Below are 25,157 nucleotides of genomic sequence, written 5' to 3'. Positions count from 1 at the left end.
GCAGCCGCTGTGAACGCGGCGCGGCCAGAAGCGCGCCGGCCGCTGAGGAACCTGCTGCTCGCGTGCGAACGTGAACAAAATGCCCTGTGCCGCTTGTACACCTTCTTCAAAACGGCCGTTGAAAATGCCCAAAACAAACAAGTTTTAATCAAATCTCAGTTCTGCTTGTGAAGCAAAATTCACCTTTTTTTTTTCTTCACAGCCGATGAAGAATTTAACGACCTTTGCTTTGAGTTCGGGTTGGAGCTTGACGAAGTTGTGAGTAGCAGTGCAGTCTGTTGGTCTGTTGCTCTGTGGGTGGATGCAGCAGCCTGACAGCCTTTGTGCCTGTACAGATCCGTGGCACACGGCTGGCAGTGAGTTCCTCAGGGCAGCATTGAGCCCGTGCCTTCTGGAGGGCACCATACATATCCAGAGCGTGGGGCTGTTCTCAAAAAGGGACACGGCCAGGGCTTCAACATGCCCTTTTACACATGCAGTCCTCCAGCAGTACAGAAGCAGGCTTGTCAACCATGTTTGTATTTCTGCACAGTATTGTCCAGAGCACATAACGTACCCTGTGTTCTTGTTACAACATACCACTGTCATCAGCTGTGTTAACACAGGTGGTTTGAATCCGACAAAAAGAACATCAAAAAATTACCCTCTTAGGAACAAGAGACCCTGAGGTGGCACACTGCTATGGTTTATGGAGTTTAGCTCTCTGCCTCCTGTTCTTAAGGCTCTGGCCAAGTTAGATAGCAGCATAAGGATGGCCATAGGCCATATATTAGACATACTTTGAAAGATGTGCTTGGCCATATTTTGTACGCATTTTTGTGTGCAGTGTCACAAGTGTATGTTTGTCCTGGACATTCCATAACCTGAGTTGCAATTCATGTGTTTTTTTATCCAGGCTTTATACATCTGAAAGTTTGCTGACCCTACAGTCTGTATCCATATAAGTCTTGAGAAGTACACCACATTTTGTCCTTGTTTTTTAATTGAAATTAATTGTTCTTTCAATTAGGTTTATCAAAAAATATTCAAACATCATACGTTATGCTGAATTTCACAATAGACATGATGCTGCAAATCTTTGCTGATCTGTAGCAGAAAATAAGGTCTGTGTTCTCTGCTGGGATCTGCCTGCCTGGAGACTTGCGTTTCTATCTCTGCTTTCAAAATTCAAATTCTGATAGTGAAGTTTTCTCTTGATATACTGGATTACAATCTTTATATCTGAGAAAAATGTTGATTTTACAGTACTTTTGGTACTTGGCATGCTTATTTGCTATATAAATCCAGATTATGTTTTTAAACTTCTTAAATTAATATTACTTCCTATTATATCACTGTCACAGTGCTGTGAACGTTAAGATATTTCAGATTTAAAAAAAAAAAACAAACAGCCATACTTTGCTTGATTTCAGACATCCGAAAAAGACATTATAAGTAAGGAGAAAGGTGAAGGAAAGGCAGCAGGTGCATCTGAGACTGTTCTCTATAAAATCGATGTTCCTGCCAACCGCTATGATCTTCTTTGCCTCGAAGGGCTGGTCCGAGGACTGCAGGTCTTTAAAGAAAGGTAACAGAGTGAGATAGCTGTGTCTTTGGTTATTTGTTTAAATGAGAGTCCATTTCTGGTGAACAGCTTTGACACGCGATTGGGTTTTGAGGACAGTCTGATGTGTAAATCAGCTATATTTGTTAATGTCCGTATGTTTCATGATTGTTCCTTTGCAGAGGAGGACCTGGTGAATACTCTTATAAAACTAGACAGAGTGTTACATTTTGAATCTGTTCTAAACAAAGTTTTCAACTGCTATTCCATTTGAGACTTATGCTCTGTAAAGAACTCCTGCAGTGGTACTTCTCTGTGCTCCTGTGTTATAAGTACCAACATAAATAACTTATTTCACTTCTGTTATGACTTCATCTTCCTGAGAGCTTTCTTTCTATTTTAGTTATGTGTTTACCATTCAATAGAAAATTTGAGGTTTAAACATAAATATAATGTATCATACCTGAATTCCAGTGTCCAAAACAAGGACAGTTGCCAAGGAAATATTCTACATGCAGTTGCTCTTGCACTTCTAAAAAGCTTTCTGAATTTTGCACATATTCTGTCCTTTAGTTATGTATTTATTACTATCTTTATTCTAGGATAAATCTCCCTAGGTATGAAAAGATAATACCAGCTAAAGGTGAAGGTCAGAAGCTGATTATCACTGAAGAGGTAAAGTGTTTACTGCCCCGCTGTATATTTATTGGAAGTTTCTGAACCCTGAAGATATATCAATAGCAATTTTATGACTGCAGTGAGACCAGAAGTCTTACTTGCAGAACAAGATATAAAGAAATTTTAATCTACTCAGTGTGATTTATTTTTAGGGAGTACGAAGGGAAGGAACAGCAGGCAAACTATTCTGGGTGAACCTAATTGCAGATCAACTCAAAGCTTCAGACATTTGTATTGCATTTACCTTTTGGGCTGTGCCAGACTTGAAGTTTTTATTTGATTTTGTTTCCACTTGAATTTCTACCATATTTACAGAATTTTTCCTTTTGATTGCTACTCCACTGAAAAGAAAAACAAGAAGAGAAAAATCAATTCTTGTGTCTTTTGTACTCAAAATTTATAATCTGTTGCTGTTGCAAATTGCAGACTGTCAAAATCCGTCCTTATGCTGTAGCTGCAGTCCTTCGTAACATAACTTTTACCAAAGAACGTTACGACAGTTTCATTGACCTCCAAGAAAAGTTACACCAAAATATTTGCAGGTTAGTGCTTAACATTTCAAATACCATGTAGTGCATGAGCATGATTTGATTTTATGTTAATATTTTACTGCCCTATTGTGGAGAGACGTTGTATATTCATATTAAAGAAAATACATCATAGTCGCTCTTTCTTGCTGCTTCTCATTTCTTTGTCCATATCTGAGAGCAGAGAGAAACAGAGTATCGTAAGTTGCTATCTCAAAGGAGCTCCAAAAGTTACTAGCGAAATCATTATTTTGTCTTTCTTTCCAGGAGGAGAGCATTAGTAGCAATAGGTACCCATGACTTGGACACCATTTCTGGTCCATTCACTTTTACAGCTAAAGTACCTTCTGAAATTAAGTTCAAGCCCTTGAACCAATCACAGGAGTACACAGCTTCACAAATTATGGATCTGTATAGGGTAAGTGTGATTTTTCGGCATTACTGTGCTAAGTAAAAGAAAAAAGTTTCCAAAGCTTAACATCTAATATCCTTGCGTGTAAGGGTTGCTTTTACAAGTAGAGCACAGCCATCTTCTGTAGCTTCAGCCAGCAAACATGGTAAGTGCGTGGTAATACTTAATTTGTATTGCTCATGGAAGATACATCGTGGTGCTTGGTGCCTAAAAAAATAGTGATCTTGATGTTAAACCCCACTGATTCATCAACACAAAGGTTACTTTTCATAATATTGTAAAAGGGTTATGTTCTTACCAGTGTAGGTAAGATATTCATTGTACAAAGCTGAAAAGAAAGTAGGTGTAAATAATATCAAACTTCAAAATGTTGTTTCAATTGGGCCAGCTTGATGGCAATGTTGAATTATTTACCCAGCTACATATTAGGCAGCTGTAGCTCTGTGAAAGACTCAGTTAATGCTTGGCATCATCTGGGCCCAGCATCCTCTTGAAATCAGGTAAACATTAGGAAAAAACACTTATTTCCAAATAAGTCAGTATTTGAAAATGATACTATTACAATTAAAATATACAGTACTGTTAGAGCACACATACAGAGGTAGAAGAAATTCACAACAATATCTGACTAAAGGCTAGGGAAAACTAGGAGAAAAAGAGGTCAGAATAAAAGCTAACTATGCTTTTTGTAGAATACACATCCCTGTCATTGGAACAGATGCAAGTTTTGAATCAAGCATAAATGTGTCAGGGTTTAGCACTTTATAATTAAAAGTACCTAAATGAATAAATGAAGTTTTTTATTGCTTCTGAGGAGAATTCTGATAAACTAAGGATGGATACCCATGGGTTTGGCAGTGGAAGGACTGTTGCAGTGAACAAAGACTTGGTTTAGGTAGCATGCCTTAAGCATCTTTGAGAGAATCCTTAAAGAATTAGTTTCTAATGTTTCTGAAGGAAAAATTCCAGCTCTCATTTAAAAGCTTTCCCACTTCCCAGAGTGAGCAGCTTCTGCTAGTAATGCTACAATGGGATGATAATAGCAGGGTGGTAAAGACCTTGGCTACAGCAAATAAGAACAAGCCCAAATGAAAGAAAAGAGCTGCTTACCTTTGGAAGGTCTCAGGTAGGCAGAGATCTCTGGCAAGAGATGCCCTCGCCTCCACTGCCAATCCTTAAATGAGATCTGGAAAAGGGTGCATCCTGGCTGCACCCCTTCCGGTCACTCAGGAACATTGCATGCACCTGAGCTCCCCTGCGTTGGCCCTGCCTTCCCACCAGGTGCTCAATCACTGCTTCAGGCCATGTCAGCATTTCCACTGCAGGTACCTAGCTGTAAGCCCAATCCTACCTTCTTTAAAAATTCCATTTAATACCTCACCTCAGGACTGTGGTAGGATGGAAATTCAAAAGTGAGCTGATGTTAAATGTGGTATTACTCTTTGTTTCCCCAGACTGACAGCCATCTCCGACACTATTTACACTTGATTGAAAACAAGCCACGTTATCCTGTCATTTTTGATAGCAGTGGTGTTGTTCTGTCCATGCCACCAATCATCAATGGTAAGTTTATTTCTGACTAGTTTATGCTGTTGCTCCTATTTTGTGAGTCAGGATGTCTAATAGAAACGTTGGTACATGATGTGGATTATTCTGTTCTATTAGAAATGTTTCACTTATTATTTTGTTCAGTTTAAACACAGATTTTTTTGCTCCCTCAGGAACAGATAATTAAATGTAAATATGGCCATTGTTGGTTTTTTTTGATTGGCTGCAAGCACTTAAATGAAAGATTATATGGGTGTTGAAGCGAGTCCAGAAGAGCTGAGTCTTTTTGGTTGTAAAGAGATATAGCACAGCATGCTGGGAAGGGAGGACAGCAGCCTTCAGTCTTGAGAGCTCAGGTGCTCCTGACTACATTCACACAGCATGGTTATTGGCAATGAAATTCATACAGTGTACACACTGGCCATCAGTGTTTAGCAAGTGATACAAGGCAGATTTCTGCTTAACCACAATAGATAGTTTACATTGTACTAACAGAATCTCATTTTTGTAAGGAATCTACTTCTGACGGACTTCACGTCTATTTTGCAAGGAAGACACTTTAGGTGATGCTAAGTGTGTTTTCTACCTTCTTCCAGACAAGAAACAGTTTTGAGTACATCAGTGATGTGCTACAGTGTATGCCACGTGATTGCAGGTGCAGGCAAAAAGCAAACCTGTGCTTAAGAGGAGCCTGTCCTATGCTGGACCACTCACATAGCCAAAACCTTTAGGGTCTCAGGTGACAGTGTCAAGAAATCTTGTTTATTCATAAAAGTAGTTATGGATTTTCATCAGTCTAAATCATTTCTTAAGAAACATTCATTGCTATCTAAGTTTGCTTTCTCATGCATGTCACATGAAATGCCAATCTGCTACTAAAGCTGGGGAAGGGGAGATGCAGAACCACTGTGCCACCAGCAGATGGCTGCGATTCTCCTAGTTTGCTTTCTCTACTGCCAGCAGAGACTTCCGTCGATTTATGTTTTCTAGTGTTCAAGGGTAGCCGGGTCAGCAAGACCGGTCTGCCTTTTCTGATTAGAATGTGTTGTATTTGTGCTCTTTTTGATTTATAAGTTTAAAATAAAAAGCCCTGCTACTCTGGTGAGAGTGGTGTAAATGTTGAAGCAGCAGACGTAGTAGCTTTTAAGCTGGGGAGGATGGTGATGATGGTCATTTTGAAATACAGAATCAGTCAATATCATTGACACTGCAGGAAAAGTAACAACATTTGTTAACATGCTATTGTCTTCACATGTTTTAGGAGATCATTCAAAAATAAGCCTAAAAACCAGAAATGTATTTATTGAATGTACAGGCACAGACATGACAAAGGTAAATTAATCTTTTCTGCTTTTGATATGCTGTAATGTCATTGTTATCCCAAGGGGACAACAATGCTCTAGTACAAAGACCTACAGTAGATGAGTGTCTGTTTTATGGAGCAGACTGTCCATTTCAAAAGGGCAGGATAAGTTGTGGGACTGTGTGGAATTCCCTCAGTACAGTTTTAATTGTGCTTTACAGGTGGTGCTGTGTTTTCTGCGGGTTTTGTTCTTACTGTATCTTCACCAAGTTTTCAGCTTATATATATTAAAAAAAAGTAAACTAGGTTTATTTTTGTTGTTGAACGCTTTCCAAAGTCTTTAAGATTTAGAAAAATAATGGAATTCATTAAGACTGCTTATTTTACTGAAACATTTGTCGTAAAGAATAATTAAAATCTGGGCTGTGGAAAGGGAGAAAGCAATTTTTCTTCTTAGTTATCTTTTTCAAGCAGGGATGCTGTGCAAATAATTGTCTACTGGAAGTCTTTCTATATGCAAATTCTGCAACTCAACACCAAAGCATGAAAGCCTAGCAGTTATAATTGCCTGTTCTGGAATGTATGTTGTGCATTCATTCATAGGTTCCCTAAAATGTGTACGTTGACACTCAAGAACAAAAGTTCTTTTAATTTATCCTACTACACAGTGGTTCATTAATGACAGAAATTTGTGTGTTGTGATGTGGCTTCTAAGGAAACTAAAACATAACTGCTTCTTGCTATTGTTACTTTGATAGTAAATACAAAAATAGTGTTGGTTTCTTTTCATGAAGGAAATTATAGTGTGAGGCATCATAAGCAACTCTTGTAGATTAAGAGTTTGATTAAAAACTCAGGATTGTGTTCTGTTATGCTAACTTCTTCAAATACTAAGCATAGAATAAAAGAAGTCAATGTAGCCTCATTTGCAACAATATGTTTTTAAACAGTGCAAAACCTTTTGGCTTCAATGAAATAATTAGATTAAAGGTTTGGAAGATGCAGTTCCAACCAGTATCTTCAGAACAGTTTAGCAAAAATGTGTAAGTGCTTTAGAGCCTTGAAAGCCAAAGATCTCCAGTAGCATCTTGAGTAACATCTTTGCAGTAGAAGCAAAGCATCTCTTAAAATGCAGCCTGGTATTTTAGATGCTAAGTTTTTAAGTAGTATGGAATGAAGAGAATATAACAAATTTTCCCCCCCTTTGTTATGATATTTTGTCTGCTTTAGCACAGGCAGAGGACAGATTTCAATGTGATTATCATCTTTATTTTGTAGGCAAAAATTGTTCTTGATATCATAGTTGCGATGTTTAGTGAATACTGTGAGAAGCAATTCACGTGAGTATAAATTTGGAGACAGAAAGACATTACACTTCTGCCACATTTTAGAAGTGTTTTTAGTTCTGTTTTTATATCTCTTACAGTGTTGAAGCAGTAGAAGTAATTTATCCTAACGGGAAGACTCACATCTATCCGGTAAGGGAGATGGTGTCTCATTTGGGGGAAGGATTTTATTTACACAAAGTATAAGAATGACATTATTGTCTTCTTTTTCTGCAGAGGTGAAGAATAAGTCAGGGCCTTCTTTAACCCCACAAGGGAAATAACACAGTGTCTCAGTTTTTCCTTATCTGGAAAACTCATTCTGAAGCACTGCTAATTTATGATAAGGCTAGGAACAGTCTCATTTAATCTGGTGCTCAAGAAAGAAGGCTAAGGTTTAAAGTTATGAGTGCTGATGTGGATTAGAGTTTTGATACAGACATTCTCAGGAAAAGTAAAGATGGCTATCAAAAGTCTGTGTCTAAAGCCTACCTGTTCCAAGTCAGGAAACGTGAATGCAGAAGGAGGCTTAAATCACTGGACAACTGAAATCAGCCTCAGCGTAACATACTTATCACATCTGGAATCTTTAATGCCTTTGAATAAAATAACCTTTTAATCCTGGATTTTTCAGTCCTTCATATTATATTCCAGCTATTTAAGTCAACATGCTGCATGATAAATATTTAAGTCAGACCTGCCTGCATTCAGAGTCCAAGGCATGCCTCTGTGAAGCAATGAAGGCTTTCTTTTTTGTTCTAAGTTAAAAGAAAGCAATTCTTCCTGTTTCTTGAACGTGACTGAGAACAAATAGCTCTGATTGGGTTCATAAAATGATAAGTCTCAAGCGAGTACAAATTAATTAAGGGGAAAACCTTCTTTTTTCTTAGACTTTTTGTATCTTCAGAGGCAAGACCTAGAAGGTAGAAGAGACATCCAACAAAACAAAAATCTCTGCATTAATCAGTACAGTTTCCCTGCATAAAAGAGTGCAGAAAATTGCTGTAGTTTTGGATGCTACGGGTTTTTACAGATTTGGTCTTTTAATCAAATTTAAAAGCACTACATGTATACATACAAAAAACAACTTTCTTAGATGCATTACATACTTCCTAGGTAAAATAACAAGATATTTCTGTGTCAATATGGAGGGAGCACGTTTTTTTTCCTTTTCATCATAAAGTTGTATGATCTGTACTAGACCATGCAGTCTTTTGCATGACCATTCATTGCTTTAGGGCTTTGATTTAAGATGAACTGGTGACTAGAAACTATCAGAAACTCAGTTATTTGCATGAAGTTATCGGAAGTTTCAATAATAAGGATTTCATGCTGCATTCAGACTTCTAGTTTAAATGAGAACAACTTTTGCATTATATACTCTAATGTTATTTGCAAGAACAATTTTATCTTAAAATGTTGAGATCGACCTAACGTTCCATACTTGTCTTTTGCGGACATTATTTGGGCATAATTAGAAGAAGCTAAATGATGTCAAAACTGAACCCTCGTAGAAATGGCAAATGTTGTGTATGCTGAAAAGTTTTGCCTTTCTTTTTAGGAATTGGCTTACAGAAAGGAAAAGGTGAAGCCTGAACTCATTAACAAGAAATTAGGAATCAGGTGTGTTACTGCAAATAACAACTTTTTAAATTTTTTTTCACCCAAGCATTCATCACAAAAAAGATACCTGAAAATATTGGTTATTGCTTTGTTTTAAAAATGTTTACAGTGTGATTTTTAATTTAGCAGAAATTCAGAGGTTAACTTGGGCAATTCAGTCAGTTTTGTAGGACGACCTCTCCTCTTTTCAGTAAATGTAAGTCATTCTCTTTGGCCTCACACACTGTTGCAAAATAAAAATGACTGTTTGAGTCAGAATCTGAGCTGGATCTGATGGCATACTCAGTTTATGTACAGCACTTTAGAGATTATCCAGGAAGTGAGGCAACATAGCAGAAACACTGATTACTTAAAAACAAAAAAACAACAAAAAAAACCCCACAGTATAATCTAAGACCTGTAAATTATTACTCTTGTTTTGTTTCAGTGAAACTCCATCAAGCCTTGCAAAGCTGCTGACTAGGATGTGTTTGAGCTCACACATCACAGGGAATGGGAACAATATAGAGATTGAAATCCCTCCTACCAGAGCGGACGTTATCCATGCATGCGATATCGTAGAAGATGCAGCAATAGCTTATGGTTATAACAACATTCAGATGGTTATTCCGAAAACGTACACCATAGCTAATCAAGTAAGATTGCCCCTTCAAATGAACGCTCTGTTGTCAGTGAACGACCAGTGCATGCCAGAAGGGCTTTGGGGAAAACAGAGCCTAGGAATTAAATATTTTGACATGCTTTGCCTTGAGAAGTATTTACCATGGATGGGATACAAAACAGATGCCCCGCTGATTTGAATAAGTCCAAGACCAGTGGTTGCTGGTACTTGAAAAAAGACAGGGTTTAAGCAGGGAGCCCATATTAAATCTCTAATTGGGAGATTCATTTCCTCAGGCAAACCTAAAGGCAACCGGCTGATGCTTTCAAAAATATTTTAAGCACACGGAGTACCTCCCTAGTGAGTTCTCTGTAACATAACAGGCAGAATCACCCCAGGAAAGAGTAGAAAAGCGTTTTTAGATCAAAGTTGAAAAGTGTGTTTTGTTTCATTTTAGCTTCCACTCAATAAGCTCACAGAACTTCTGAGACTGGACTTGGCAGCTGCTGGATTCACTGAAGCACTCACTTTTGCCCTGGTATATTATATTGTTTTCATATTTTCTTAGTTGCACGTTGAAATAATAGTGACTATTCACTTGTATGAATGTACCCATATTATCTGTTACTGTTTTGGCATGTAATTGTTTGCTAATGCTTTGGAATTGTAGTGTAATATTTTATGAGTTTCTAGGTCAGGTAAATTGAACGAGTCACTGCTAATGTGGCATGCAATTCTAAGTACAGAGGCAAAAATAGTGCTGAAGTACTGTTTTTGTTTAACTTGATGTATGAAATTGTAAGACAGCAAGTCTTTAGAAACTTCCATCAGCAGATTCAAAATTCATCGTAGTTTGGTAGTCTAAAAGATATCATCAAAATGTAGTGATTTCTGGTGGATATTGCTGCACTTTACAGATCACACTATTTCTATTTGCCTCTTCCCAATATTGTCCCCTGCTCACGACTGCATTAGGTACCTGGTCAATATGTAATTCAAAGAGTTTATTTTAAGAATCCCTGTAAGGTTTACAGTGCAGACTAAGGGATCACTGATGAGGTTCTGATAATATACTCAAAAGTTTTAAGATACAGTGACACAGGCTTGCAAAACGCTTGCATGGATTAGTTCAGGTACTGAAACCAAAGTTGGTAGTCCAAACAGATCAAATAAAATTAGCACCTACACATTTTATAGAGCTTTATCTGCAAGTATTGGAGTTAACTCTAAAGCCTGCAAAAAATATTGCAGTTTTAATATTTTGTTGTTTGTTAGATGTTACTCAATTAAGAAAAAAGGATAACATCTAGTGTTACCTTCTGCGGTGCTAGTATCTGACAAAGATATTCTGACTACCTGCAGTAGTACCATGTTGGGAAAATGCTGTGTATGACAAGTTCAGACCTTTGTAGGCTCTTGCTTATGCACTAAGTTATATAATTATTTTTTTCCAGCGCTGAATAGTAAGGATGCTTTAAAAACATTGACTGTTGTATCACTACAGCAGGGAACCTTTTTAACTTCCACAGCAGAATTTTGAACAAACAAGTGTTTCATTTTATCACATTAAGTACCTGGTGACTGTTCATTAAAACATCAGCGTGAGACCTATGACAAATAGCATTTATGCTTCAACATTCTGTAGCCCAGCGCTATATGTCAAGTGCTGCTTACATATTTATGCATGTCATCCTGTCCTTGCTTTGAACCCTACGTTGTCGCCCACAGTAGCAGTGCTTTCTGGGAGTACCTCTCATTTAGCCCAGATGCGTTTAGTTACATCATAGTAACATACTGCTTAGGTACACACGTGAAAACTTGAACACAATTTTCTCTTCGTAAAGTCAGCATTCATTCAATTTATTTATTTACTTATTTAATTTGCTTATCTACTTTTTCAGATGGTATCATCCGCTCACTTTCCTCACGTTTGGTCTATCAACACGCTTAGGCACCGCCAGTGCAAAGGGAACACTTGGGAGACTGCAGTACTATCAAATCCCCACATCCTAGCTTGCTGTTGGTTTCTTAGTACGTTAATGAAGCAATAAATTCTGGAAATCTGCTCTTACCGGCAGCATTTGTTGCTGTATGTGCACAGACATAATCTGAGCCTGATAACGTGCACCTATACTGCTTCCTTAGAAGTACACCTTGAGAGTAACAGCTTTAGAAGGATTACGTGTTTAAAACAAAAAAAGTGAGAAACGAGAATCTCACACAGTTGTGAAAGTTGAAGGCTTTGCCATATCCTGTTTTGACTTTTTTGAGGTAGTACTTTATTTTCCTTAAGTAGCCCCCAAGGCATTGTTTTCTTTTGAAGCTTGAATACCCTCCCTTTGATAATTTTTTTTTTCTAAACTATTTTCAGAATCAGATTTTATTCACTGCAAGTCAGAAGGCAGAATCTGAGCCTCTGCTTTTAAACAGAAAGCCGTCTCTGACAGAAGCTTAAACAAACACTTTAAAACTACCTTTATTTTGCTTAGTAATTAACATTTGTAGATAAACCAGTTTGCCTACAATGTCTTAAAGCTCAGGCCTAATTTGTATCAAAAGAGGGTGTTGTACAAGGGACTCAGAGCTACTGCTGTGCCTGGATTGTTCATTCTTGTTACCAGGTTTCACCATTGGTTCACTGTCTCATTTAACTGCTTGCCTTTTTTCTTTTCTTTTTGCTGTTTCTTCCTCCCAGTGTTCTACGGAAGACATTGCAGACAAACTTGGCATGGATATCTCTGCTACAAATGCAGTGCACATAGCAAACCCCAAAACTGCAGAATTTCAGGTGAGGTAACTTAATTCAGGTCAGATTTGTCATACAGTCTATGTATAAAGAGGAGAGGAAGAAGCTAATAGGAAATAACATTTATAAACTATAAAGCTATTTTTTAGAGCAGTAAAGAGAGTGTCTGTTTACATGCTACATTTGCTAACAGTCATATTCTGTTACTCCTTGACTGAGGAAGACTTTATTCAGTGTGAAATGCTATTACCTTTTGAAGGAAGCAAAGTACCGTATTCAGTATGATGGCATCTGGCAAAATTGAGCTGCCTTATTACAGAAAATTCGACCTGGGTTTTTGATCAGCTCCTGCACTTAGAAAAGCTGGTTAGTAAAAATGGAGATATTAGGCTGGGCAATTTTTGAACTTCAAGTTCTTGATAAAAAATGTTTTTAAAAATATTGTTATTGCTCTTTTTTTTTTTTACTTGAAAATTGATATTATATTTTACTTCTAGAGATTGCAAGTTTCTGTTTTGTTTGCAGGTTGTTGTTTTTTTAAGATGTTTTCTTTAGCTTATAGGCAAGGTGACTTTACATTATGAGATCTGTAAAATAAATTGAAAACAATTGAGTCATATTCACGTGTCTAACCTAAGAGATTCAAAGGGAAACACTTCATAGGAAGGCTCAGAAGAATTTCAGTAGTCTGGGATCTTAATTGTGTGATCACCTCCTCCCCCCCGTATCAAGATTTCAAATATTTCAAATAGCATTTAATATTTCCAAAATAAAACTTAACATTTACCTTTTGCATAAACGGGATTAAACTGTAAGGGTTTGTTTTGGCTTCTCATTCTTTGTGTATGGCTTTTCCTCCCTGTACTGCAGGTCTGGCATCTGTGAGATGTTATCTGTTCCTAAGCTTGTATATGCTCTTTCAGACAACGCCGTAAAATGAACATGCAAAAATACATCTTTTCAGGTTTAATAATTCTAAAACAGAAACATTCAAACATAATAGATCAGCACAGTATTTGCATCTCATTACTGTTGAATTCTTGTTAGAAACGAGCAAACCGTTGGCTATTTTGGAAGGTGTTTCACTTGCAGCATCCACGTTTGTCCTGCAGGTGGCACGTACAACCCTCCTTCCTGGTCTGCTGAAAACTATAGCTGCTAACCGGAAGATGCCCTTGCCTCTGAAACTCTTTGAGATTTCTGACGTTGTAGTAAAAGATCTCACTAAAGGTAAGAGAAGTCTCCTCAGCATTTGTAACTTAAGAAGTTATTAAAAAATTTCCTCTTTGAATTGTAGATCCAGATTAAATTCAGAAATTATTTGAGTAACTAGTTAAGGCCACAGCTGTGCAAGTTCAGGGAAAAATAAGTGTTTCCATTGGAATGAGAAATATGAAAATAGCCCCAACTTTTTAAAGAAGCAAGTGGAATGACCTCAAGAACTGCAGTGCAGTCAGCATGATGTGAACCCCAGGTACGTTCAAGATGGAACAGTGAATACGTCTGCACCACTGACAGGTGCAACAACTGAAGGAAAGGATCCAAGCTTGATTTGCTATTATTGCTTACAGTTCGAGTCTTTGAAGCTGTACTGCATCTTCACTAGCAGTGTTGTTTACACTGTTTATCAGTCATAGGGTACACACAGTGCAGCTGCCAGAGGATTTAGCATCCAAATTTCAAGAGCTGCTCCAGCTGCTAGTCCTGAGCATGACTCAAGGACAGTTGTGAATACAGGGAATAGGTGCAAGGCAGTTTTGCAGAAAAAAAAAAAAAAAAAAAAAAAAAAAACCCTAAACAGCTCATATTGATGCACTCATTTTGACTTGGTCTTACTTCAGTACTCTTTTGCATTTATATTGGAGGCATAGTTCATGAGACAAACTCCCTCCTAGTAATGTTTTCAAGGGGCACAAACCTTGGAGACTAGTCACTACTAGAAGCACACTGCTATTACAGTACTGAAGCCTGTTTCAATGGCTGCAGTCAAGATGTACAGCACTGCCAACTAAAAAGCAGTACTTCTCTAGTCAGTGAAGGGCAAGCTATACTTGGAGACTGATTCTAATCTGGATAGCTGTAACTCAGGAAAAACTTGGGAATCAGTGCAATTAGATATCTTAAAACGAATCCCTTTTTCATCACCTTTGAACAGTGTTAGTTGTATGTGTTTCCCAAAAGTGTCCAGGAATACTGACAACCAATACAAAGAATTAGACTTGTAACACATATAGAGGATGAAGAACAGAGTCAGTCTATGTATAAATAAGCAAAAAGCCCAACAGGCTAAGATTTGCTCAGTCAGCTATGAAAAGATTTTCCTTATCTTTCCTTTTCATCCAACTATGCTAAGAAAGCATGGCTGCCTTTGAATTGCTCTGCATCATTAATTACTTTACGTGAAGCAGCAACAGCAACTTTCACTTTTCAAAAACTTCAGTGAAAACCTGCTTGTGTGATGCATCTGTGCACTGATTTCACTGTACAGTATCAAAATTTCAGATTAACTTGTTTATCTGGAAAATATATTAAAAAGATTTAAGAAATATACCAATTCATTTCTTCTTATAGGTTATATTAGTAGGAAAAAAAACTTACAACTACAAATTCTGGGAGTATGTGCTTATATGACAAGTTATAACTCAGGATTAAGTTTTGCTTCTTGGTGGAAAAGCTGGCATGACTTTGAGTTCAGCAGCAGAAGTGGTTTTGTTGTTTCCTTATCTGGTTTCAGACTTCAATGGTTGTGTTTAAGGTATTTGGAATCTGCAAAACAAAGGTTTCTGTAAGGCATAAAAGAAACATCAAGAGAATTGCTTTGGTGATGAATTTAATTTGTAGATTACAGTTTTAGAGGAGAAAAAGCAGCTGTGCCAAGCTAAATAAGCAGTTTTAGGAAAGCATGTTGATTGATTTATTTATTTTCAAATCAAACGCAAACAATTTGGTGGGCAGCTCATTCCTTGCTGAGCGTGGAGTTGCTACAGCACAAAAACTTGGTACAGATGGCAGAATAGCATTAGCATTCTTCAGAACCAAGAGTGGGCTGTTTGTCTTGAAAGAAGGAGCATATTTATCCTGACTATAAAATTTGCAAGTTTGATTACTTTTATTTTGTGTACGTTAATTGTAGCGCTTGAAAGTTTCTTTTATTCGGGTAGCTGTTTCACAGTATCAGAGAGGCTGATTCTGTAGTGTACTTCATTTTGTTGGGAGTTATTGCAGCAAATGAAAGCAACACTGTTTAGGCAGAAGCTTTGTGGCCCTGGCTCTCGGGCAGCTCTCTCACAGGTTGAGTGCCTGCAGACTGTGACCAATATCTGAAACTGTTTTTAGTGATGTGTTGAGAACAATTGCTGTCTCTCTCAAACTCACTTCTAAAATTAAGCTTGCATCATAAATGGTTTGAAAAGGAAGGAGAAAAAGAAATAACAGATAACTGTAAACACTGAAAAGCGTGGGATTGCCCTCTCACATATGGAATGAGATTTCCTGCAGAATTATGTCATCAGACTGACTAATTTAATTTTATTATTTCACGATTTTGGCATGCAGAATTTCCAATTAATAATGTAAGAAGCATGAGTCAAAAGAGTACTGACATTAACTATATTCGAAACGGCATCTTGCAGTCATTCATGTGTGAACAAACCTAGCTTTTAAAACACTGTTTTTTAATGAAATACCTGCTGACACAGAACTTATTCTTACCAAGGTGAATAGAACGTATTTCTCTTCAGACATATCTGGCAGAAAGGCTTGACATATTAAATTGTCATAACGTGCACCAGATTTGATGTTGCTAAACAGAACCAAACATGAGCAGAAATGTTTCTTCTCAAGGCAAGAGAAATGTGCTGATTTTGAGTACGTTACACAGCATTTGTAGAGTTGTCACTCTAGATAATCACCTCTAGTAAAGCAGTTACACAAGTACAGCATGCAAGCCATCACCTTGCACCGCTATACCTAACCTAGGATGCCTTTCTCTCTCCTACCACAAGAAGAGAGATGAATCCATCAAAAAAATCACCTCTGACTGGTGATCTCGTAGAAGCAAGCAAGCTCATAGCAGTATACATGGCTGATGCTATATTTCAGAGCAGTTTTCCTGTCTCAATCTGCAAGTGTTAATTACACGCAGAAATTACACAAAAATCCAAGTTCAAATGAGCAGGTGCCCCCTTCCAGATCAACATATTTTCCTGAAACATCCCTAATTTGGAAGAGGGCACTGTACAACACAGCTCTGCCTTCCTCTGTGCTCTTTTGGCTCATGTACTCCAGACCAGCTGCCCATCCTTTGGGTTGTTTTTCAGTAGGATCTCCAGGAAGTGCTTTGAAGTCTCAGAAATATATGTAATTTAAGTTGACATACTTGGCAGGCTGATTTAAAAAATAGAATTGCTTCATGGCATGACACAAGAGATCTCTCAAGTGAGTTATAAAGAACTGAAGCATTTCTAACAGCCGCCAGCTTTTGCACACAGTTCTTAATACTTCTCCTGCCATCTGTAGCGAATGCAATTCTTGTGCCATAGCATAACTCTAAAGAAATAAGTTCTGTAATGCAACTTTTTGGAATGCTTCAAAATACAGCCTGTCCTTTACTGAAGATCTTAACAGTTGGCTTGAAATCAGGAGGTGTAAGATTTATCACATTTCTTTCTGATGATTTAGTTAAGAATAGTGATCTGAAGACCACTGGCTTCAAAATTCAGATAGTTGCACAAATTCTGGTAGCATAGTGAGAGAGAAAAATAAACACATCCTACTGAATGCCTAGCACAGAAAGCTTGCTTTCCTAGCAACAAATAAAGTCTTGTGGAAAAGGGAGAACATTTTCTTCTTTTCTGCTGCACAATACAACATGAAAATAGATTAGCCACTATTCATAACTGCGTATTACTGTCTGGCATCTTATTTGCGTTGGGAAACGGAGACATAATAATACAACTGAGTGGTCAGTGTGCTTAGAGGACAGAAATCAGATGTTGCATTTATTGATATTTTCTCTGTAACCTTTGCTCTTCTTATAGCATTTTTTAATTAAGTCTTCAGAACTGAATTCTCCATTGTTTAATACTGTAAATGATCATTATGACACTAAAAGGTTACTGCCACAGTAAGTTCAGCAGGAGAACTGACAAGACAACCCGTGGCTGTATTGCCAAGCTACTGCTCTAGGAGTTCTGAATGACTTTTGGCTCAAAAAGGCTGCTCTTATCTTTCACGTAGGCTCTTGCTCCACTATTTCGTGTTTCTTTAAAATCCTTGTCTGCCTAGTCATTTGGTAAACATTTTCCTGTTTAGTTATTGATAGATTTCTGTTATTAAATGGTCAGTTGGACCAAACAAGCAAGATACAGATTACTGCTGTGGTTGATGTGAGCAGTTTAGGAAACGCCCAGTGAATGCTCAAGTTTCTGCTTGTGCTTAAGCTTACTGTATCTCAGAGATCAGCTAGAGTGGATCAGACCTGAGGCTCACTTAGCCTAATATCCTGCCTGTAACAATAGCTAGCCGTGTTTATCAAGGGAAAAGCACAAAGATTTGGTAAGTATATATAATGCTCCCCATTCTGCAGTCATTTATACCTCAGAGACTTACTGATTCAAATGTGATTCTTTGGATTCAGCAGCACGTAATAGATTTCTCCCTATGAGCATTCACTGCTTAACTAGGTGATGTCTGAAAACACCTACTCCTTATATTGTTTGAAGCTTGGCCCCTGCTGGTTTTTGCATCCACTAATGCTTCTATTGAATGCAGCAGTGAATGATTAATCCTAGTAGAAAAGAACTATCTCAAGGCCTGAGGTACTGACACACCCAGCCCTGGTACTTACATCCAGAGCTGTGTGGCAGTACAACTCAGACTGCAGGTGCAGCTGTAACTCTCTTTAGCACTTAGCTGTGTGCTTGGCACTTGTCATTGTCTAGAACTTTTTTTTTTTTTTTAATTTGACAACCGTATTTGCTGCACAAGATGTAAGGTACCTTAAATCTACATTTCTGATTGTTTGACTTAGTGAGCTAAGGAAATCCCATCATTTCCTCAAATTACAGTAGGTGCAGCAAATACTATTTTGCATACTCATTCCTCCTTTCAGCTACAAGTACCCTCGGTGTAACAGCAGGGAAAAAAATTGCTGCAAAAGGCGAGGCTGGAAGTATGATGAAGCCTGCCAGATAATATAATCACTTCCTTCTTTTTCAGATGTAGGTGCAAGAAACTACAGGCATTTGTGTGCCATTTATTACAACAAGAGCCCTGGGTTTGAGATTATCCATGGTTTGCTGGATAGAGTCATGCAGCTTCTGGAAGTACCACCAAATGAAGAGAATGGATATACAATTAAGGCAACTGAAGGTAAGCAAGACACAGGTACAGTGTACTGCAGGGGTTATTTTGGGGCTCAGATGTTCCCCTACGATCTGAGGTGAACTTTCTGTTGTTGCTAGCAGTACAAAGAATGAATATTATTCCATTGTGGTGTGGCAGCATGCATAATTTTGAAAAGGCATTAACTGCATTCACTGATAGCAAATCAGGTTTGGTGTCTTTCTATGATTTATTCTTATTATAAACAATGAGTTGACAGCTTTTTAAAGAAACTCATAGTAAATTGTAAGCTCTGAGCTTCGCAGACTGGTTATGATAAATTCACCTAATTATTAGGTGAGTAGGAATTCATAAAATGAATGAGTATGCTATATACCCACTACATTCTCTTTGGCTAACAGTAACTGGAAAAGGCTGTTCTTTTACTTTATAGCTATATCATTTATTTATATATGCCTCTTATTTGTATATTCACATGAAGCTATACACTTCATTTATCTTTTATTTGAAGACCTGCTGTCTTTGAGACTGAGCCTTTCAGACTGCTCAGACAAGCAGTTGTATAACAGACCTCTTCATTCTCCATACAGGGTCAGCTGCACATGAATTAAAAATAACATCCTTAAGTACTCAACCTCCCTTGCATGTGCATTTGTGTGCAAGAGATAAAGAAAGCAGACTGACTTGATTGTAGGAGCAGTGAGGTCAACTCAAGAGAACAAGCAGCAGCAATTAATCTATTCAATTAACTTAACAAAAGCATAGTGATTACACTGCAGAAAAACAAGACTGTGCAGATGGTGACTGTGATTTTGCTTAACTGTGTATTGGTGTTCAGAGGTATGAAATAATGACATAAGTTGGCTCAGCTTGAAAAAGTGCTTCCATTCTGCACTTACTGAAACCAGTGGCACCAGTATAGGATCCCTACAGCCTGAAAAGCTCACCTATTTGTCTAGTAATTTGGCATTACAGTACACATCTTGTTTCAGTCTGCTGCCAGAAATGCCAGGCGTAACTCTTCAACCAAGTGGTGTCCTAGCCCATTTTTGATGCACACTTGTGTCATAGAGCGATTTTTTTTTTTTCCCCCAAGCTCTGCCTTTCCCTTCCCATTTTTTCTACAAAGTAATTGGCTCAGTATTAGTTAGGAAGACATTCAAAGGGTTTGCTAATTTGTATTATTAAAATGATTACCGAGTCAAGTAGTGGGCTGTTCAAAGTCTTGTAGTTTTTGTTATAATTCTACACAGTACAGAACTGGTAACAGCAAAGCTTATTTGGGAGGATTTAAAAGAAATCAAGGAGCTGAGTACACAGGTGCCATTGATGTGTCAGTCAAACCTAATTGTTACATTCCTCCTTGTTTTCAAATAGGCATATGAAGTTTGCTTTAGAGAAGTATTTGCAAATGTTTTGTATTCTGTACCAGAGTATTTCAGTAACATATGACTGAAACTGGAATAAGATGAACAAATAATCCTAATAAAGTGAAGTAGTTATTTCTAGATTCTAGTGTTGTTATTCTTGATGCTGTGGATTTGCAATACCTTTAAAAATGTCCCTGCATTTTCATGGCATTACAGTGCACAGACTGCAGGATGGGTAATGCCTTGCCCTATGCAATATAGTACAGGCAGCTTGTAGCTCTTTGCTATAGAGCAGAAAAAGGAAGTGCCTACTGCTTTGTTTCAGCAGCGATTCAGAAACTCTCCTGGGATGACATGTAGATCCCTTGCAGTTCTACTGACATTGGAATTTAACCTCAATAACAATGCAGATGGCTGATACTCGTAGTGCCAAGTGAATGCAGTGTCACTGCACCAACTTATTTAAAAGATACTGACTGCAGAGGTAACTCAGTCAAAGTGGCCAAGAGAGGTTTGTTTGATTTTGTTTTTAACTTGCGCTGCAATCTGTGCATTAAGCACGCATGAAAGAAAGTGTCAGCAGATGATGGAGTAAGGTCAATTGCTGAGTGAAAGAAAGATATCCTATAACATCTTATGAGACTGCAGCATCCTGAAATAATTCAGAAAGAGCAATGCTAGTTACTTCAGAAGTTTTAAATCAGGACATTAACGTGGCACAGCTGTTTTGATGCATCTTTGTGGAGCATGTTTCTTATTGCCTGTGCCAAATTAAAATTTGTATCCTGAGAAATGGATTTATCCTATGAGACTGATACTACTATTGTATGCAGCCTTAAGTAGAACTTGAGACTAGTATTGAAGGTAGAACTTTATACTTGGTGTAACTGCTTAAAATGGCTCTAATAATTGTTGGGAAAACAACACTGGGAAAAACCTTGTTTTGTACGAGCAACACAGAATAAATAGAGGAGATGTATTGGGCACATGTTTTCCTCCTTTCCAAATTCACTTTGGAAAATGAAACACCCTTACTATATTCTTCTTTGGCCCATATGTGCAAATCATAGTTATTTAAGCTCCTTCTGTTCTACCAACACCTAAGTGCCCTGTGATTTGACCCAAAGGTCAGAGCCTTTCTGCCTTCATAGCAACACCTGTGAAAAAGTGCAGATGCTAGAAAATATGGGTGAAATTGTGATGTTCCCGTAGCCTTTGCACTACAGTTTGGTGTAATCTGAGCTAGGTAATAAGTGGGGAAAAGATGTTTAAAGCAGCCTTAAGGAAGGGAGGGTTCTAAGTGGCTGAATTCAATTTCAATATATGTACATTTGGCACGCAGAGCTTTCCAGTTTCTTAGAGTTACTGAGGAAACTTTTCCTTTATTGCTACATATAGAAGATTATGAAGTATTAAAGGCAGAATGCTGAAATGCTACCCACTGTTTTAAAACACACAGTATTGACTTTCTGAATTCCATGATCACTGACCTAGAAAAGATTTTGGTTTGTTTTAGAACAGCCTAGGCATCCATAATTGAGCAGTCTGGGTATAATTACTGCTTCCCTCCTCGCATTTTCCTGTGCTCCATAATACAGTCTCCTTGCATGAAGCTATCTCAAAATTCTATATCATAAGATGTATAGATCAATCTTTTTAAATGATAAATATGAGTAGGAAGAGCCAATGAATTTAATGGAATTAGTTTTTTCATTTCAATTGGTTTCACTTTCTTTGAAATGAAAGCTAGCATCATTCTGATAAATACACTGGGAGTCATTCTTAATTTCAAGCTTTTATCTCTGCAGAAACAGAGAAGTTTTCTGCAACGTTTTGGTAATCCCATGTCCTAGATGAATTTTCTTCCAGAAGTCAGGACCATGATCAGAAAAGGTGTTCCTCATGGGACTTAGGTTCACAGTAAAGTTGTACTTAAGCTAGAAAAACACTTTGTGCATATTAAATACTGATGGTGGATTGCCTTGCACAATACTCAAAGCTATGGTGTAAGGTATAAGATATAATTACTCTGTTACCTTAAAAGAAAGTGACAGTCATTCTGAATATGAAGGAAAAAAGCCCTATTTTTGCAGTACGTCCTGAGAGTCTCCTGTACTTTGCACATATAAATGAATTGAGCACAACCTGTTTGAAAACAGAGAGTAATGCCCATGCATTATGAAAATGAAGCAACTTGATATGTTCACAGAAAATACAAATGCTGCTTGTTCACATGAAAACAAACAGTTTCTGGATGGCGTGGGCTTACAGCACCAGCTCCTTTATTTGTTCATGTGAATTGCAGCTCAAGCTTTAGACTTTTTGTTTATTTATCTTTTTAGATAAATTTGCATGCCATTCATTCTGTTAGGGTAGTCAGCAGCTTAATAAGGCTGGGAAGTCAGCCAGTTTGTGTTCACCATAAATGTCTGCTTAATAAATGCATACTTGAATGCCTACTAACTCTTGCTTCCCTTAGTAATTGACAGTTGTCTTTTAAAAAAATTGCTCCCCTTTATTTTTACAGCCCTTAATTAAATGAAAGGTGTGGTAAAGTGTAGAAAATTTTAATTCCACAGTAAATCACGGTAATAACTTCTCAGTTAATGAGGTTTAGCTGTGAAATTAGAGGTGTAATAGTTATCTCCATAACTAAGAACATCAGTTTGCTTTTAAAGTAATAATTATGCAACAGATCAGAATCTAAATCTCCATTTAAAGTTAATCTCAATTCACAAGACAAAAGTCTGGGACTAATTCCGAGTTGCAGATGTAGCACTGAGCCCCTGCATCTCTCTCTGGTGGTCAGTTTGAACTGGGAGGTTGAACCATGCACAGAAGTTTGCTACCTGCACTGAACTTGGCATTATTAAAGCCTGTTCTGGTTTTATTAACTTGAGCTCAATTGCACTCAGTAGCAGTCCTGGCTTTTCAGTCTGCTGTCCTGGCAGCTGTTGCACCATCCACAAGTGTTGGTAATTATGTATTTACTCATAGATAAATAAAGGAAACGTGCACATCTTACTGTGAAGCCTCAAACACCATTTGTAACACATTAGAAAATACTAGCCAGTTTTTCATCCATTTAATGGCCGTTCAAACACAGATACTTTGTAGTTGCTATTGCATCCTTGTCATTGTATTTACCAGATTTTAGTTTGAAAGAGTAGAATCACATTTTTGTGACAACATCCATTTTCCATAAAACTGTATCAGCTGCTAATTGACTGTATCCACATCCTCTGAATTTCAGATTTGCCAATTACCAAATCATGTTTTTCTTAGCCCAAGATCAGTGTCAGATCACTGGTTTGTGGTTTTGTTGACCATTCACCTGGAAATACTGGCAGCACATGAATATTTTTTCCTTGAACTGCAGAAGTGCCAGCACTGCTATCAGGCAGAGGAAAACTGTGTTACTGTGACATATCATGGGACACTGAGAGGTTTGGCATTCATGGACTTCTCTGTCTTTTGAACTCTCATTACCAACCTCCATTTGACTGATGGTCATTCAGATGAGAAGTACCTTTGAATTGCCTCACTTAGAGGTATATTTTCTATGGCATAATAGCAGGAAAAAAAGTCTACAGATACTACAGAAATATTTTGGAGAGGGCTGTCAGGTCAGCTTGCAGTGACAGACTACGTTCAAGTACCATTCTCCTTCCCCTAGTACAAATTAATAGAGATTACAGTGATTTTTTCACCACTGCATTTCATTTTCACAGACTAGGGGTGCTCCCAGCAGCAGTAAGGCTCCTCCTAACAGTTAGACATCTCATTTTCTACCCGTTTCCATTGACTCACAGACCCACCTAAAACACTGGCTTTCGTGTTTCAGCTGAAGACACCTATTTCTCCCCCCAGTGTTTAGTCTTTATTCTTCTGCTGTTCCTGTACTAGAAAGGCCTCTTTAGAGTTGCGTTCTGCTGCTCCCTACTCCCATCAGCAAGGGCAACTATATTTTTTTATAATCATTTATCTTAGCAAGTGTAAGATTAAAATCTTCCTTGCATCAAGAGTTTTGAAGCCTGGCACAGCTTACATTATGTGATACAGAATTAGGTCATTTTTATATTCTCTCCTTAGATTTTGAAATACAAAACGATTGCTTTGTCACAAACTGTGTTTTCAATGTAGCTGTTGCAAAGCCCTCTCTATAAAAGATGATTCATCCAACCTAGTAAGCAGAAATAGCAAATTGCATCTCTCCTTTTGCAGCAAGCAGGGGCAGCGCCAGTGATGTCAGCGGCGGCTGCAGTGCTGCTTCCCTGCTGTCTGGTGCCCTGCTGTGACAGAGGCAGGCTGTGTTCTCAGCTGATCACATTTTTGCTACAACATCAATGCTGTGGTTAGTGATCTTGTTAAACTTGTACCCTTAATAATCACTGAATACATCAGATTCTGTTTTTAAAGTAATTCTAGCTTTATTTATTCCCATCGGCACAGGCTTGCATTTGTTGTTTGATTGGTTTTTCTTGTGACGGTGAGGCTTCTTTTTCCTTGTTTCATTTGTTTTCGAAGCTTATTTTAAGATCTAGTTATGGCCTTTTCCCACATATACATCTGCTTTAATAAAGATAGAGAGTAATGCTGCTGGCTGACTGCAGTGCAACTGATGTTGAGGGGTGCATCAGCCCAAAGCACAGTTGATAACAATCCCACATCAAGCGTGCAAGTCATCAGTTGTGAGTGGGGCTGTACGTGGATGTTGGATGTGCTAGCACATCTCCAGACTGCTGTAAGGCTGTAGCTAAGCAGGTCTCTGATTTTTGTGATACAGAGGCAGAGACAGCACTTAACATTACATACATTTCTCACAATTATGTATGCAATACAGTTTTAAATGGAAGGTTGTAAGGTTTTCACCTCAAACTTCTACATCAGTGTGAATGCAGAATCTTAAGATTGTGCCTATGTTGGAGGAATTGACTTGACCAAGACTTGAGAAGCCTTGGTTGCTAGCCCTGACAGTTTCACTGAGTGCTGAGATTCGTAGCTTAAACTACCATGGAATAGTACATAATTAAGTCATTTAAGGCCCAGTAACCTTGAAAGCATATCATAAAATCACCAAAGTTGAAAACAACCTCCAAGATCATCTAGTCAACCATCCACCTATCACCAATAGTT

General features: G+C 37.9%; 1 protein-coding gene across 1 annotated transcript in view; it reads left to right on the top strand.

Annotated features, from left to right (window-relative positions):
* FARSB (phenylalanyl-tRNA synthetase subunit beta) overlaps window positions 1-25,157 on the top strand; it is a 33,180-nt gene that overhangs the window by 1,450 nt on the left and 6,573 nt on the right. The window contains exons 2-17 of the mRNA XM_031555071.1: window positions 5-95; window positions 174-258; window positions 1,413-1,567; window positions 2,146-2,218; window positions 2,648-2,763; window positions 3,016-3,166; window positions 4,615-4,723; window positions 5,970-6,040; window positions 7,290-7,351; window positions 7,438-7,489; window positions 8,898-8,959; window positions 9,387-9,594; window positions 10,018-10,098; window positions 12,256-12,348; window positions 13,419-13,536; window positions 18,526-18,678. Coding sequence (XP_031410931.1) covers window positions 5-95; window positions 174-258; window positions 1,413-1,567; window positions 2,146-2,218; window positions 2,648-2,763; window positions 3,016-3,166; window positions 4,615-4,723; window positions 5,970-6,040; window positions 7,290-7,351; window positions 7,438-7,489; window positions 8,898-8,959; window positions 9,387-9,594; window positions 10,018-10,098; window positions 12,256-12,348; window positions 13,419-13,536; window positions 18,526-18,678 — 1,680 coding nt within the window. The remainder of the gene's footprint in view (window positions 1-4; window positions 96-173; window positions 259-1,412; window positions 1,568-2,145; window positions 2,219-2,647; window positions 2,764-3,015; window positions 3,167-4,614; window positions 4,724-5,969; window positions 6,041-7,289; window positions 7,352-7,437; window positions 7,490-8,897; window positions 8,960-9,386; window positions 9,595-10,017; window positions 10,099-12,255; window positions 12,349-13,418; window positions 13,537-18,525; window positions 18,679-25,157) is intronic.

This window comes from Meleagris gallopavo, chromosome 11 (assembly GCF_000146605.3).
Source record: "Meleagris gallopavo isolate NT-WF06-2002-E0010 breed Aviagen turkey brand Nicholas breeding stock chromosome 11, Turkey_5.1, whole genome shotgun sequence".
NCBI classification, from domain to species: Eukaryota; Metazoa; Chordata; class Aves; order Galliformes; family Phasianidae; genus Meleagris; species Meleagris gallopavo.
The sequence above is the reverse complement of the archived record's forward strand: the minus strand, read 5'-3'. Positions and strand labels throughout refer to the sequence as shown.